Here is a 17,690-nt window from a genome sequence, read left to right as displayed (position 1 = left end):
GTATTGCAGAGGCTACTAGCTCCAGTGCGATTTCGCTCATGCTTTCGTGGTAATATGAGTCTTTTCTGGGCATGTAGCTGCTCAGCTAGGAGCTATGTGTCTCAGCTTCCCTTGTAGCGGGTGTGGCCCCATTACCAGGCTCTGGGCTGTGTGAAGTTTCCCGGTTTTTTCTTTCCACCATTGTTGCTACGCTCGCTAAATTGGGAAGACCCTAGAGAGAGACCTGTCTTTGTGCTTGGAACATCTAAGTGACTCGGAAACAATGGGAACTCCCTATTTGAAGAAATGACCTTGCTAGAAAGGGGAAGCCTCCCGAGCTCACTGGCAGGCGTCAGCCTTTTCTTTCACCGAGCTAACTCAGACGTGCTGAGCCAGCGTTTTGCTGATCTACTGAAAAAGATCCTCCCTTCAAGATGAGCTTCCAGGGGCATTCCTTTTTAGATTCCTTCATTCTAGCACAGCCATATCTATTTCAGAATACAGTCATTGAGGATGGCAGCAAGTCACACTGTCCAGAGCTGACCCACATCCACTGGCTTCACATGACCTAGCCAGAGTACTTCATAGCACCCTAGGATTTGGACTTTGCAATAAAGATGCTTCATCATGATAGACATTAAAACACTGGAATGGCAATTGGAATAAGGATGAATGCATGACCTGAACAAATGTCACTTAAAGAAAAAGATTTCATGGAACATACAACTTTTTGCATGGTTTCACTTAAGTGAGTCCTGTCAAGAGACAGTGCTCACATCACATTGCATTCCGTCTCATCACATCATTAACTGCTGCGAGATTTTCATTAATGAAAATGAAAAATGTCTTAATATCACTGTCCTGATGACAGATGGTGAAGCAACCTCTAATAAACCCTCAGACCTCACCCTTTCATCCCAAGATTGGGGTTTCCCTTTGTATGCCCTAGGAAAAAAGTCTTTGTTAACTGACAGTTGCTGCTTTGGCTCGGGTCTCATCATTTTGATGGATGACTGCAATAATGGCCCCCAGGAACTAGTTTCTCTTTCTTCCCCTTCTTCCCTGCCCCCGTCTGTTCTCAATACTACTGGAGTTTCCCTTTGAAAAGCAAGACTGATGGTGTCACTCCTCTAAAACTCTTTATTAGTTCCTATCACCTACGAGATAATACAGAGCAAGACCCAGCTGTATCTGCTCCTGCCTCTGCCTGGAATGTCTTTCATCAGCTTGGGTAATTTCTACTTATTTTTAAAACCTAGTTTATGTCACATCCTCTGGGATGCTCTCTCTAATCCCCCGAGACAGTGTTAATAATTCCCTCCTCTTTGTTGCCTTGCATATATTTCCATTTTACATAGGTCACACTGTCTAATCTAGGATCATTGTTTACTTATACAGCTGTCTTCTGCCTTAAGGCAAGGATCATGTCTTTTTTATCTTTGTGTACTCGGCCTCTAGCACAATGCTGGAATATAGTAGAGCCTCAGTAAATGTTTTGTCAAACTAAGTGCAGTGTTTTAAGAATTGGTAGTATCCACTGTTCATTTGCAAACACAAATCAACATACTAATAAAATTGTGTTTTCAGTATTTAGGCAACCTGGTATACTGCGAAGGGCAGGCCACAAACCAGCTGTGTGATCTGGTTCTGAGGCAGGGAAGGTCTGGTCACCTATCCCTGTAGGCTGGCAGGGCGGGGAGGAGGCATCTCTACTTGTATTACATGTTGAATTGTGTTTCCCCAAATTCATATGTTGATTTCCTTAAACTACGGCCTTATTTGGACATAGGGTTTTCACAGAGTTAATTGAGTAAAACTGAGGTCATTAGGGTGATGTTATGTGCTGAATTGCGTCTCCCCTCCCCCAAATTTCTATGTTGAAGCTCTAATCCCAAAGACCTCAGAGGCAGGGTCTTTAAAGGTTATTAAGTTAAAATGAGGTCATTAGGGTGGTCCCTAATCTAACTTGACCGGTGTCCTCATAAGAAGAGGAAATCTGGACACACAAAGAGACACCAGGAAAAAGAGAGAGAGACCGGGGTGTGAGCACACAAAGGAAAGACCAGGTGAGGACACAGTGAGAAGGTAGCCATATGCAAGCTTAGGAGAGAGGCCTCAGAGGACCCCAAACCTGCCAACACCTTGACCTCAAACTTCCAGCCTCCAGAACTGGGAGAAAAATAAATTTCTGTTATTTAAACCACCCAATCTCTTGTACTTTATTATGGCAGCCCTAGCAAACTGAGAGAGGTGGGCCCTAATCCAATATGACTGGTGTCCTTATAAGAAGAGAAAATTTGGACACAGAAATACACATAGAGGGAAGATGATATGAAGAGATAAGGGAAGACAGTCATTTACAAGCCAAGGAGAGGGGCCTGGGAGAGCTCTTTCTCTCACAGCCCTCAGAGAAAAACAATCCTGCTGACACCTTGACTTTAGACTTCTAGTCTCCAGAACTGAGAGCCAACACATTTTGATTGTTTAAGCCACTCAGTGTGTGGTCCTTTGTTACAGCAGCCTTAGCAAACTCATACACAGTGGCAAGCCTCTATTTGCAGTTCTTATTGACACACACACACTGAATCAAGGACTGTTGACTCTGGGAGGGACTTCACTTGTTCGCCCTTTTCATTTTACTGAGGATGAAACAGAAACCCAAGAGAGGGAAACGGCTAGATAGTTCTCTTACAAACTGAGCCAAGATCCTGACAGGGCCCTTCCTATGGTGCCAGGTTTCTACTGCTTCCTGTCCCTCCACTCCTGACAAGAACCTGCTTCCTACTCAGTAAATCTGGTTCCTGCTGGTAGATTCTTGGTCCTCAGAGTGGCTTAGATGGGTAGGTCCATCTTCACGTGTTTTCTTAGAACGTCCTGAGCTGAGTGCCCTTAGTGTAAGCTTTATGGTCCACCAACACTTTGGTATGCACTAATTAAATTCTTTTTAAACTACATTGAGGAGCATGAAGAAAGTTCTGCCCCTTTTTTGGGATAGGCCAGGGTAAAATACTCAGTGCCCTGTCTTTGTACTCTAATAGGGCAGCTATACCCAGAGATGGCTGTGCTGAGGTAAGGGTTACTGCTTCCTCATTTAACATTAAAAAATACTTTATATTTATGTAGTTTTTAAAATAAAAATTACATTTCATTATGGTTTATAAGGCATTTTAAGTGCATTATCTCTTTCACTAATGCCTATGAGGCTTCCAGAATTGGAAAGTCTAGCTCCATCACTTGCTCTCTGTGTGACCTTACTTGACCATGTTATAGCTTTGTTTCCTCATCTGTGAAGTGGGGATACTAATACTATCTATATTATTTTGTTGCTGTGAGGATTAACTGAAATGCCACATAACTGGCACATAGTAAACCGCAATGACCCACCAGTTGTTGTTATTTAGAGATGAAGAATCTAAATCTCTGAAGGGTAAGGGGACTTGATCTTGTAAGTAGAAAGGGCAGCATTGGCTCTAGGACTTCCAGGCCCACATTCTGTAAGTTACCCACTATGCTGCACTGCTTGCTTGTCCTGCCAGCACCTTCTAAATGACTGTGGGTGGGCTGAGTGCTCTGAACTGGGGGGTAGCCTCTGAATGTGGTTTGTATGCAAGGTGGGCAAGCAGCCAGACATAGCCAGTAAGTGAGCAGACGGGGGACTCTGGCTATGAAATGTCTGGAGAGGAAACATGCAGGGGGTTAGACTCATTCAAGAACTCCCAGGGGCACACTGGAGGCCAGGTGAGATTTTCCCAGCAGCCCATCTGGAAATACTCCGGGGGAGTCTCTGTGACAGGCAGTGCTATGTGGAAGGGCATTACTTGGCTGAATTCCCCTGTCCCTAGACCACGACCACCTGGGAAAGCCCTCCACATGGACGCCACGGCTACTGTAGACAGAAGACCCATTGGAACGATTCCCATGTACCTCCCAGTGGCTGCAGAGCGGAGAATGTCAGGGTTTAAGAAATGCCTTGCAGAGCAAGCACCCTGGTCCTAGGTCCTACAGTCCCTGAACCTGCCTGAGGCAGGGACACAAGATCTGTTAGTAAAAAGGGCCTGTGTTCTGTTCTGTGTCCAAGTGGTTAAATGGGCTTACTTAATAAGTTCTGTCTTCCTTTTGCTGACAGAATAATGATGCTTTTCTTTCTAGAGAAAGAACAGTCAGAAGATGTAGGTTTAGGGGTTAACTGCACTATTTACAAGCCAAAGAAACTTGAAGAGGGTACTTAAATGCTATGAATGTCACTTTCCTTATCTGCAAAATGAAAGTAGAATAACACCTATCTGGCAAGGTTATTGTGAGGATAAAAAGAGATTATACAGTTGAAAGTGTTTTGCTAATGATGAAGCGCTATGCAACTTATCATTATTCTTCAAACTTCACAGTCCAGGTCTTAGTCTCTCTTTCTGACTCCCCTGATCCTGCTATGGGATTCACAGTCCATTCCATAAAACGAGGCCCTTCACTATATCCTGTGTTTCATTATTAAGCACATGTTCTACATCTTATCTTTACAATGAATTGTTAGAGAGGAGAGATCACATATCATATTTATTCACAATTTCTAACTAGGTAGGTGATCAATAAATACTAATTGATGGTGTAGAACTGCCCCAGCATTAGTGGAGCATAGACTTGGGAGCCAGGCCCGCCCACCTGCACTCCCTCACCCAGCCAACCTTGCAGGTTGGAGCCAAGGCAAGAGGCAGAGAAGGCAACGCCTTGGAGACTTAGGCGCTGGGTCTGGCTCTATCACCTCCTGTTGGTTTCATCAACTGTGAAATGAGCATAATAATGCCACCCTAGTCAATATGAGAGTGAGCTCACTAAATGCACATGGTAAACTTTTGCAAACTATAAAGAAAATGTGAAGTATTATTACTAAGGTGAATGCCATGACTGGGGAGCAATTGGGTCAGGTGAAGACTGAGCCCATGCTCATTAAGGTGGCACATAGGCTGCCACCAGTGTACTCACCTGAGTGGTCTGTCCTGCATCTGGGCCACGGGCTGAAGGTCTGGGAATTGTTGCTGATGGCGTTGCTCACAGTGCAGATATAGATATTGTCAGCATGCTGGGGGCCGAGGGTGAGGGACAGGAGGTGGGAGCTGTTGGCTGGGTGCAGCGGGTGGGTGCCTGCCTTTTCACTCCAGCTGTAAGCCACATGGTCCCCCTTCTCCGCTGTGCAGCCCAGTATCAAGGTGCAGGTCCCGTTCTCCTGGGTCTTGTTTAACACTTTAATTTCTGGAGTAGAGACCTGCTCTGTCAGGAGTGGGAGGAAGGGAGCCATCACTGAAATGAACCCCTGGGAATTCTCACTTGACCTTTTTGTTAGAACAAAGTACAGCCTAATGGCATTTTCCCTCCCCCTCAGTGTGATTTATTTCTAGTGGGGAATCTACTGCTTCACACTGTCCATCATGCACCACTACATCCTTTCTAAGACCACCTTGGGATAAAATAAGAATCTGCTTTTTAGGCCCCTTCTACCAATATTGTTAGGGCTTCACTCGCCCTTCCTGCTGTTCTTGACCTAGGTTGCTATTCTCCTGTCTCCTATCAGTGGAGTTTGCTGTCAACTAATCCACCATGGTTTTTAGTTGGCTTATGTTGTTACTTCCTAGACCTAAAAGAATGACTTTTTAGTGGTGGGATTTCATCTATACTGATGTGTGTGGGAGGGTGTGTGTGTGTGTGTGTGTGCTCGCACACATGCGCATGGGTGAGTGAGTGCGTGGGTGTGTAGTAAGTGCTTTTGTGTGTCTGAGATAGGGATAGGTCCTCAAGTATAACCATAGGCCTCATCAACCTATCCCACTCTAAGGCCATGAAATAGGCCAGATAAAAGGTAAACTCTTGCTTATTTAGCAACTATTATAGGACAAGCGCAGTGCTGGTTTTCACATTCATGATCTTTTTTAGTCTTCTCAACAATTATAACTCTAGTTGTAATTATTCCCATTTTATAGATGAGAAAGCCAAGTCCCAGGGAGGTGGAATGTCTTACATCTCACAGCTTCTAAGTGGCCCAGTTAAGATCTGAACCTAGGTCTATCTGACTTCAAAACCCAAACTCTTCCTTTGGCTTGAGAACAATGCCATGGTTGCAGAGACCACATTTTCCAAAGTAAGAATTTGATCACAAAATGTGACAAAAACAGGTAACATAGGAACCAAAGGATGGAATGTCTGGAATCCACACCGTTTTGGAAAATGCATCCTGTGCAGCCTCCACGCTCATGGCAGTCTCACCCTGGAGTCACTGCTGGAAGTGACTCTCAGGTACCTGGGGGAGGGCCATGGGAATTCCACAGGCACTGTCTGAAGGAAAGGGAATGCTGGGGCGAGGGAGGATTGGTGAAAGTATTGCTGCCTTCCCTCTAGAAATTTGAGAATTTCAAAGAAATGTTGGTTAGCTGGGAATTCCTGTCCCATCCCCAGAGATAAGGAAGTCATTTTGAAGAAGCAGGAAAGCCTCATGTGGCTATCAGGATCCCTGGGAATTCAGATGAGCCTCTGGGCCTAAGAGATGCAATCCCTGGGTGCACTCAAGAGGGACTGGTAGTTAAAGAGGCTCAAAAAAGCACTGGCCTTGGATTCAGGTGGACTTGGTTCCTAGTTTAAGTACAGCAACTAAGAGACTTTATAACCAAAGCCTTTGTTTAAATGCCAAAAGGCACTTCTTCCACCAGGTAGGTGTGATCTGGTGCCAGAAGGCAGGGCTTAACAAGTGGTATGTGGGCTGAATTTTAGCCTTCTTTATCCAGAACCCCCAGGGCAGTGAAACACCTACGCAAATGTGTGTAAATGGGCTAACCGCTTCTGGTTAGATTTCACTGTCCTCATGTATGAGAGACTGGGTTTGATCTGTGGTATCCAATTTCTTTTAATCAGAAAAAAATTCTGTTTTCAAATAAAATATTACTTGCAAATCAAGATTCTTGGGGCTATAGGCCCTCCAGCCCACAGGTAGCTGGGCCCCTTTCCTTTGGGAAATGGGAGTAAGAGTAACTAATGCTTAATCAGCTATCATCAATGTGCAATTTGGAAAAAAAAAAAACAATTTCAACCTTTAAAACGTCTTCCATGCAGCAGGTTTACATACCCCCGAACTAGAAGATCATTATAGTTACTTCCAATTCTGAGCACCTTTGCTTTTAAGAGAGACCTGAATTACTGGTCAAAGGAGCACCTTGGCCCTTTAGTGTGGACTGGGGAAGCCGCCATTATTACCATAAAGCCTCAACTGCAAGCAAAAGCGCTGAACTGAAACATTTTTCTCCAGGGTCATAAGGTACCATCCCTCATCCTCCTTCCTGCTTTCCCGGATCCCCAGGGTGAGATTCTCCAGATAAAACTTGTAGCGATCTCCTAGGTAACGTGGAGGGCCTGCTTCAGATGGATCAAGAGACACTATTTTGTTCTCGACACTGTTCTCCAGTGATTTTGCCATTGTGACGACAATGTGGATGCTTTTGTTCATGCTCTTATTTATCCTTTCATGTGTCAGGGGCAGCAGCACTTTGCTTCCCAACTGCCGGAGAATCTTTGGGCAGTTCATCATGCGCCCACCTGTGGGAGGGAGGAGAAGAGAGTCCCTTATTATTAAGGCCTTTAGATAACATCGTGTCAGCAGAACAGGAAGGACAGACTGGAGGCTCTCCCCCTTCCTCTTGGGCTATCCCTGGGGCTGCCAAGTCCTTCATGGTCTATGAGGACTGCCATGAGGATCCCCACTATATTCTCAATATTTCAAAACTGTCAGTAGACTTCTTAAAATTACTTAGGATAGAGTTGTATAGAGTAACTAGAGCACTGGGTCTTTATCAACTCAGATTTAAGGTTCAGGCATCCAAAAAGCACAGAGAAGTTAAACGACTTCCCTGACTAGTCAGTGAGAGTCAGGACTAGAATTCAGGTCTGTTAATTCCTCTACCAGGGTTTTATTCCAGCATTGAATATACAGGATGAAGGACGGAAAGCGAATGAAAGTGAATCTGAGCTCATGAGCCCAGGAACCATTTCGGATCATGAGGAAAACAGAAAAATCTGAGGAATGTGGAGTCAAGAAGGGGTAAGCCCAGTGTTCAAACTGTGGAATCCTCTCTCTCTAAAGCACCCTGAGATAGTTAATAATGTCGACAGTGAGTTATTACTGTATTTTTCTTTTTCAAAAAAGCTGAGCCAACAAGATTAAAAAAAAAAAAAAAGAGCCCTTCAAACCACTATAAGGGATCCTACTGCTGATTATTTCACACCTCCTCTCTCCTCAAACCCACAACCTGCCTTTCCCCCTCCTCTCTCATGTGACGACTTTGCTTTTTGTTTCACTGAAAAATAAAATGAAGAAACGAAAAGAGAACTTCCATTTATTACCACCACTAACTCAACTTACCTACTTGGATGGATGGTCTACATTCCCACGCAAGTGGAGCCTCTTCCTCCATGGAGCACTCACCTACTTCAAGGCTTTGTTTCGGCAATTGCCTCCATCCCTCACATTATCAGGTTTTTTTTACTAGGTTATTTCCATCAATACACAACATATAAACTTGTAGTTTCCTTTATATTAAAAATATCTTCCCTGATCCCAGGTCCATCCCCAGCTACCTCTCCATTTCTCCATTTTCCTTTTCAGTAAAGTGCTTTAATGTGTGTTTATAGTTTATTTTCCCATTTCCAGACCCATTTTTCCTTGGACCCACTATAAACAGGTGTTCTTTCCTACCGCTCGCTGGAACCACCTTTGTCAAGGTCACTGTCTACTCCACTAAGCCAAGTCAAAGGTTCTTATCTTACTTGCTTTCTCAGGGGTACTTGACATCCATCCCTCCTTGAAACACTGTCATCATTTGGCTCAGGGAACACCATACTCTCCCGATTTTTCACCTATCCTATAAGCTGCCTCTGCTCAGTCTTCTTGGCAGGAGCCTTCTGTTCTTCTGGACCTCTAAATACTGGAGCATCCCAGTTCTCAGAGTTCTCATTCTTATCCACACCAATCCAGTTTCTCACCCAATTGCACAGTCTGACATATTTCTGGAATGCTACAGAATTATATCTCCCAACCAAACACTTCACTGCACTCCCAACTGCCTACACAAGATAGGACTTGGAGGTCTAAAGGACATTTCAAACTTAGCAAACAAACTCTTGGTTCCAAAACACCTTCTGCAAACATTATAATTCAGCCAATTTCTCAGGCCAAAACATTGGAAACATCCTTGACTCCTTTCGTTCTTGCATACTCCAAACTCAATTTTTTTTTCTTTGAGTCCAAGTCTTGCTCTGTCGCCCAGGCTGGAGTACAATGTTGCAATCTTGGCTCACTGCAACCTCTGCCTCCCAGGCTCAAGCAAGTCTCCTGCCTCAGCCTCCTGCGTAGCTGGGATTACAGGCGCCTGCCACCGCCCGGCTAATTTTTTTGTAATTTTAGTAGAGATGGGGTTTCACCATGTTGGCCAGGCTGATTTCGAACTCCTGACCTCAAGTGATCTGCCCGCCTCCGTCTCCCAAAGTGCTAGGATTACAGGCATGAGCCACTGTGCCCAGCCATACTCCACATTCAATTTATCAGCAAATCCTCCTGGCTCTGACTTCAAAATATGTCTGGTATCTGAACCCTTTGCACCTCCTGCATTTCCACCACCATCATCCCAGGCCTGGTACTGCCATCTTCTTCCAGCTGATCTCCCTGATACAGTAATCTTTAAAACCCATGTCCTATTTTGTCTCTCTCCTGCTTTTAAATTTCTATGGCTTTCTAGCACTGATAGAATAAAACCATAGTCCACTATTGATATGGCTTCAAAGGCCCTGCATACCCAGTCCCTGGCACTGTTCCAACTCCATTTCCTGCCCTCCTCTTTGCTCACTGTGCTACGGTCACGCTGGCTCCTGGCTGTTTCTTAAACCCACCAAAAACATTCCTGTCTCAGAACTTTTGCTTTTGCTGTTCCTCTCGCTGGAGAATTTCTTCCCTTCCATACCTGGATAGCTCATTATTTCACTTTATTTTAGGTATCTGCTCCAAACAGTTTCTCCTCCGAGAGGCCTCCTCTGACCATATATCTAAAATAGCTTTCTGTTTCTTTCTGCACTTATCACTGCGTTATATGATACTGTATATATTTTTTTGTTTTATTTTTGTCTCTCCCACTAGAATGCAAAAGCCTCAAGAGGAGGAACTTTATTTTGTTCACTATTTTGACCCCAGGACCTAAAAACAGGTACTATGTGCTTAGCACATAGGAGGCATTTAATAAATATCTGTTCAATTTATGAATGCTGAAAACCGTATTACCTGACCAAAGCCTCTTATTTAGGTTCAGATACATATAAGTTTATAAGTTCAGATATATATATATATCTGAACTTAACCATAAGCTAGTGTTCGTAAAAGAAGGAGTCCATGACTCAGAGAGCATAGATTGTTCTAGCTGATAAGAAAGTCAGAGAGTAAAATAGAACCATCAGCTTAAGTAATGCAGCTACCTAGAAGAGACTCTTTCACAACTGACTTGTGGCTAAGATGAGATATTGGAAAATTGGACACACTGGCCCAAATATTCTTGTTACCAAAATACCCTGAAATCCCAATGTCATTCAGTAAAGGGCTCAGCTAATATTGGACTGGAGATTCAGTGACTGGGGAAGAAGAAAAAGTAGTCTATCTGGGCTAAAATCTGGATTAGAGTGATTGAAATTCATAATTGTTGAGGAAAAGTGAGAAAGGCAATTAGGCACTTGTTCTTTAAAATATTGCTAATATATTAAGCTTAAAACAGAGTGCTCTCCCCTGCTGCTTGATGACATGAGGAACATTATAGTTATTGTGGTGGTGGTTGTTTTTACATCAATAAACTGGGAAGCATGTTGGATTTTCTTCCAACCACACTTGTGGATGCCTGACTGTCTAGATAATGTGACCCCTTTGGTGGCCGCATACCTGAATTGTAGGCACAGTACTTAAGAGAGTAACTTGAGTCCTGAACCTAAACTTCTAAGTATAAAGAAATGGGAAAAAATTTAGAGCCATATGTGCAAGAATGAACTTCCAAACTTCTGTATAAAAAGTTGTGTAGATGAGCATATGTATATTTTTCTGGGAGCTCATCCATAAATGCCATCTCTTAAAGGGATCTGAGATTCAAAACAAGATTAAGAATTGCTAGCATAGTGTTGATTTTTAAAGACCAACTTTGATAGGGGAGAAAAAAAGAATTTAAAAATTCCATTTTCAGACCATAACCCATCGCCACCACTCCCCAAAATGGCTCCCACACACCCCTTCCCCCGTAACCCTGCACACTCTTTGCACCATGATTGCTTTCAGAACTTGGAGTTGGTTGGGGGAGGAGAAAGAGGGATATAAGAGAGGTAGTGAATAACCAAAAAAATCAAAGAAATCAAAGAAAAAATCAAAGAAAGAAAATAGAAGGAGAAAGAGGAAGAGGAAAGGGGAAGGGGTAGATGAGAGAGACTGAGTGGCTTATGCACACTCAGTCATGAGGAGTGGAACCAAAACTTCATCAGGAAGAGACCCTTATACCCCACAACCCACATAAAGAATGATGACGCAACACCTGAATGTGTGTGTGTCGGGGTCTGGAGGGGGTACTTGAGATCACCCTCACCTAAGCATAAGGTGGAAAAATAAGTGGGGGCTTTAAAGTGGTTCATAAAACCCCTCAAGTGGCGTCCCTGCTCCTGAAACATCCTGCTGCCTGATGAGTGTTTTCCAGTGTGTCTGTGATTCAGCCAGCCCTTGTTTGCTAAAAGAGTCTGGGAGGAAACATTTGTAGCTGTTAACACCAACTCACTTTCCTTCGCGGGCAATTCTACTTCGAAAAATGAGTGATTCACATGGGCCTATGGAGTTTGGTCAAAAATTATTAATAGTATGATTTAGCCAACCCTCTCACAACATGGGCTTCTACCTAATGATAACCCTTTTTGTTTTATTGTATCATATTTTTTTGCCTAGCCCTGATACTTTCATATGTGCTTTTAGCACCTTACTACAGCATTCTTTCAGGAACAGAAGGAACAGAACTTATGGACTCCACAGTTGTTTTGGTAAATTTAGGCTCAGAAAAAAAAGACAACTTGTCTGTGTTTGCTTTTTAAACTGTATCCCCATCAGTCGAAGTCCTATTTTTATTCTTTGGCACTTCTGGGTCATTCTATCGTATACTATTAGCATGTACCTTCCCTAGCCTTAGAGCCTAGAACCACTCTTTATTTGCCTAGCTAACAACTTCCATCTTTCTGGTCTCCATTTTGACATCTCTTTCATAGGGAAGACTTTCCTGACTCCTGACTTAGGTTGGGTTGTCCAGCCACAGGCTTCCAATGGACGATGAATGCACTCCTTCATATCATTCATCATGTGTTCCACTCTGGTTCAATGCCTGTAATCCCTTACTCTTATAAGCTTCCAAGAATACGGACCGTGTCTGTTTTATTCACTGCAGTATCCCTAACACCCACCTGGGACATAGTAGGGGCTCAGTAAATCCTTGTTGCCCAAGTGAATTAATAAAAAAAATGGATGAATGAACGAATGAGCAAATGACAACACAGAGTCCAAGTCCTCCTCCCACCAAAATTGTAATGTACTCTGATTTGCCTTTATAACATCCCTAAGAGGTATGTTATGGAGGAAAGTGGTGGGGACCCTTTTTCCCACTTGCCAGCTGAGGACACGGAAGTGCCTTAAATATAAACCCTAGGTTTCAGGTACAACAGACAACTTGCCATTTCCCCTGAACACTTGAAACCCTTTACCTCTGCATTTGTGCCTCCTTCTGGAATACTCCTTCTCAAGTTCCATAAAAATCAAACCCATCAGACCTATTTATTTGGAGCTAAGTTTTTAATATTCATTTTTATTAACTTTATCCCAAATGTGCACATGAGATATTCTGGATTAGATTCAAATTTCTTATTAAATGACTCACAGTAAATAGTAAATGCTTTGGCCCCTGCTTCCCCCTAGGATGATGTGATAAGAGTTTTATGTGAGTAACCAGACACTCCATAGGTAAGAAACAAGGACAAATTATTTTCTCTACCTATAAAAGGGGAAGGAGACAGTTATCCCCCCTGCCCTTCTTAAAGGTCTGCACCTTATTCCAACACTTTGATAGGTAAATAAATCTCTCCAGGAGCCAGATAGTCCCTTACATGTCTTGGCTTTTATGGCAAGTCCTGGGACTTGTCTCCAAGTTCTGGGGCTCATTCCTTCTTGCATATTGCAAAATGAAGGCACAAGCTTATGCTAGCCTGCTTAGGAAGATAGCGACTCCAGGCTTCATGGCACCTTGGGTGCTCTACCTAGGGATGTTGTTCAGGCTGTAACCATTTGGTCCTCTCGGGAAAAGTTTTATTATTCATTTGGATCAGAGCAATTACCTACACAAATGACTATGGATTTAATTCTCATGGTATGAAAAAAGTGTCAGGAAGCTAGTGTTCTTCACCAGGACACTGAAAAGTCCAGAAAAGTTTTATTTCCCCACCCCCTTTATCCTTAAGTCTCTGATTTCTTCTCTCAAAAAATTGATACATAATAGATGTACATATTTACATGTGCTGTCTGATACATTCACATGTTGTGTAAAGATCAAATCGGGGTAATTGGGATATGTATCACCTAGAGTATTTCTCTTTCCTTTATGCTAAGAACATTTGAATTATTCTCTTCCAGTTATTTTGATATGTACAATAGATTATTGTTAACTATAGTCACCCTACTGATCTATCAAACACGAAGACCTATACATTTGGAAAGACACACAAGAAACTGGTCACAGTGGTTGCCTCCAGCATGAGGTATGGAAGGCAGATTAGTCTTCACTAAATACTCTTGTGTACTGTTGAAGTTTCATAGACATGACATGTTTTACAGATGTGATAATCAATAAACAAACTAGTTAACAAAAAAATTAAATGAATGTTTGCATGATGAAAAAACGTTTTCATTTTCCAAATTACAGGTCAAATACTTCTTATATGCCCTCTACATTCTTCTATGATTTTTATCAGTCTCTCACCTTTTGAACATTTCTATACTTCAATTTATTTCAATTCAATTCCACTCATATTTTTCAATTATAGATAGCACATTCTAATTTTTACCATGGGATCTGGATACAAATTGTGGCATTCTCCCCACCCTGCTTCCCGAACATGGGCTTGTCCGGTTTCACTCATTGAGGCCTCTGGAGTCAGATGGCTATGTGAGCACAGAGAAATTGCTAAACTACTCTGTGCCCCTTTCCTCATTTATAAAGTTTTAATGGTACCAATAATACATACATATCTTATAGGGTTGGTGTGAAAATGAAATGACTGACACACATAAAGCATTTAGAACAGTGCCTGGTATAAAGCAAGTATGCAGTATATGCTAATATTATTCACTCAACAAACATTTGTGTACAGGCTTTCAGTACAGAAACAGTGTCAGGTGCTGCGCAGTGGCTGTTGTTCATTTTGTTTTCCCCACACCATGCACCCTTGCACCCTTAACAAATGATGTGGCTGCCACATAATTTGTCCTTAATAGCTGCTGAATGGGATCATTCAAAGTCAATCTATGGATAAAAACAATTAGCCCTGATACTCTGATTTCCAGTCCAGTGAGGGAGACAATGAAAGTGACAGCATCGCATCGCATCACAGTATTAACATTTTTGAGAAATAGAAGTGCCTAGATTGACATCTTGGGATAGAATGGGCCACTGAACATACAAGGTTAGGCCAAGTCTAGAACCCAAGCACTTGTCCCTCACCTTCCCCCAAAGTGTGTGAAGGGGGTGTGGAGGACCTGCATGGAGGAATAAAAAAACTCACTGAGGTAAGGTCATCAATTATAACAAATGTACCACCCTGGGGGGGGATATTGATAACAGGGGAGGCTATGCATGTATGGGGCAGAGGGTATATGGGAAATCTCTGTTCTTTCTGCACAACTTTGCTGTGAACCTAAAACTGCTCTAAAAAGTAAAGTCTATTAAAACAAATCTCATTGGGGAAAATGAAAAATTCACTTTACTTGGGGAAGGGACATGTGGACTTTTTGATTTTTACAATTCTGACTGGGAATTAGAAGTTGAGCTGAGTAGAAATGAGAATGGGAGTGGGTGCCAGTTTTACAAGTATCAAGCTTCTTGCTTGGGCAAATCTGTCATGACTAACCTGCCCCATTTGCAAAGCATTTCTGCCTGGGTTTTATTGGGGCTTCACAAAAGGGTGTGTATTTAAAAATAAAATCACTGAAAAGCTTTTGTGAAGATTCAAAGAAGAAAACATGCAATGAAGTGAGCAGCCTCCGATTGGATAGACTTGCCTTGTGAGGCTGGGCTGCTTCTCCCTGACCAGTGACTTCCAAAGCCTCAGTAGGACCAGCTATTGGTCAGCAGTGCCTAAGATGCTATGGGCCAGGCTGGCCAAGAGGCTAGCAAGCACAGAGATGGAATAGTCCAGCTCACAGTTCAGCACCATCACTCCTTACAGTCACCAAGAAGTGCTCCAAAAATGGTGCAGTCACAAATTGGTTGCAACAAGGGAAGCTTGGCTTTCCCTGTGACCACTTAAAGTGGTTCAGTTTGGTTTTCTGAGCCCTGAGCTCAGTTCTGTCTCTCCTAGACCTTGGGAAGTATGACCCATGGGTCTGCAGATTCCAAAAGAAAGTGGCTGAGCAAGCCCTGTTCCTCTGGCTGTCTGGTAAAAGACACATCCATTGTGCAGCACCCCCACATCCCTGGTATATCTCGGTGCTTTTCCTGGAAAAGTCCATATTGGATTTGCGGTCTTGAAAACCCCAAGCTTAAAACACCCTGGGCCTCAGGATTTCCCCCCCTGTCCGTAATGCCACCTCTTCTACTCCAGGCTACCTCCCACAGTCTAAACAAATAAGCAGAAAGAGATTCTCACCCCACTCACACAGGCAGTCCAAAGTCCACTTCTTGCTTGGCTTTTTCTTTCTCAAATACCTTTTCTCATAGCCCTGATACTTCTAAACAGAAAGCAAGAGCCTGCCTTGGGAAGAAGATATCCAGAAAGACAGGAACAGAGTCCAGATCCAAAGGTAGCCCTTATCTGGCCTTCCTGCTGGAGCTACTCTCTGAGGGTCCCCAATTTGCATTTCCCACATACTGTAACCAGCCCTAGGCTCCAGAAATCCCAACTTCTTCCCTCTTGCTTTCTTGGACCTTCTCTTCCAAGAAAATACACACCAGTATGACCGCACTGTGGTCACTGCTGGTTATTAGCCAAAAGCCTGTAGTTTTCACTTCTACTCTCTCTTCCAACTCTAGCCAATGCTTTCTGTTGACCTATGCTCCTGGTCTGTCAGCCTGCATGGGCACAGATTCCCTCCTAGGGCAGGGATGTAGAGTAAATCATCTCCCAGAGCTCACTCCATCCAGCTCAGTCTCTCTAGGCTGGATCTTTGTCAGAAGAATGCCCATGTAAAACCAACCACTCAACCAGGACTTCTACCAGAGCCTGTCACCCTAAGACTGGTCAGAAAAGTGACTGGAGCCTTTGGCTTAGAGCTCCTCATTTCCTTGGAAACTGGGGTTGGTGGGGTTGAGTCTTGGAAACCCAAGGGCCCAGGAACTCATAATGTTCCTTCCTCTTTGAAAGAGGCAGTTGAAACTGACAGCCAGTCCCTAAGGAAGAATGACCAAACACAATCCCCAGCCCTGCACCTTCTCTCCATCCACAAAGATATGCTGATTCCAGGCAGCTAATGTGGGACTCAAACCATCAGGCAGATGAACACTCACCTGTTCCGTAGCTTGCCCCAAAAGCCAGGGAGAGAAATAGCACGAAGGTCAAGGTGAGGAGCCCCTTGGGATCCATCAGCCAGTGATGAGAAGGAAAGGGTCCTGGTCAGAGCCTGGCAGCTGCTCACAGATGCTAGGCAGAAGCAAGCTTCGTGTCATGCAGTGCTGCCTCTGCTGTCTAATTTATGTATCAGGAACCAGCAGGTTCCTGAACCCGCTTCCTGTATCACCGGGACTTTTTCTGCTTGTGTCTTGAGGATTGCTCATCTCCCATGAGGCTTTAAATCACTTTTTTGTTCCCAAGAAGCAGGCTTCTCAAGAAGCCAGGCACTTAGCCTATGGGAGTCAGGAAAGGGGGTGTGTAGTCATCTTGGCCAAACCCCAGCTTTGGGCAGAAACGTGCACCCCTGCTTCTTTCCTTAGCTGTCCCCAGGAACCGGATGTTGCAGATTATCTGAGCACTTCTCTCCGGTAAGTCTTCTTGGATTGCAAAGAAAAGATGTTTTGTCAGATCACTCCTCAAATTTGACAGTTCACAGCTGAACCTAAATGACTGCATTTTGATGAGCTCATAGACCTCTTACTTCTGTTTTATTTCATAATTTCAGATAACACCTCAACATGTAGTCTGGTGCGGGTGCCACTGTCACAGAGAGATGGGATGGGCAAGTGCGGGTCACTTGGAAGAAACCCTGTGACCCCAGTGAGTGCAATGTGGTATAATTTAGTGTCCCGTGCTCCTAGTTTGTCTTCTCGCATGTGTGTGGATTCCCTCCCAGGCAGGGATGTAGGACAAATCTATCCCAGAGCTCCATCCTTCCGGCTCAGTCTCATTGTTGTGTTTGTTTTTTCCTAATTTTTAACGTCTGTGTGTACATTGTAGGTATATATGTATAGATGTATGGGGTATAT

At 43.5% G+C, this 17,690-nt stretch overlaps 1 protein-coding gene across 3 annotated transcripts in view; it reads right to left on the bottom strand.

Annotated features, from left to right (window-relative positions):
- SLAMF1 (signaling lymphocytic activation molecule family member 1) overlaps positions 1-17,445 on the bottom strand; it is a 37,816-nt gene extending 20,371 nt beyond the window's left edge. For all 3 annotated transcript variants that reach the window (XR_001003515.1, XM_011957626.1, XM_011957628.1), the window contains exons 1-3: positions 16,779-17,445; positions 7,213-7,551; positions 4,957-5,241 (exon numbers count right to left, since the gene is read on the bottom strand). Coding sequence is in view for 2 of the 3 variants with exons in the window: in XM_011957626.1 (XP_011813016.1) it covers positions 4,957-5,241; positions 7,213-7,551; positions 16,779-16,854 (700 nt within the window). In the remaining variant the exon portion in view is untranslated. The remainder of the gene's footprint in view (positions 1-4,956; positions 5,242-7,212; positions 7,552-16,778) is intronic.
- Positions 17,446-17,690: the final 245 nt, after the last annotated feature.

This window comes from Colobus angolensis, unplaced genomic scaffold (genome assembly GCF_000951035.1).
Source record: "Colobus angolensis palliatus isolate OR3802 unplaced genomic scaffold, Cang.pa_1.0 Scaffold447, whole genome shotgun sequence".
NCBI classification, from domain to species: Eukaryota; Metazoa; Chordata; class Mammalia; order Primates; family Cercopithecidae; genus Colobus; species Colobus angolensis.
This window is presented reverse-complemented; position numbering and strand designations above follow the sequence as displayed.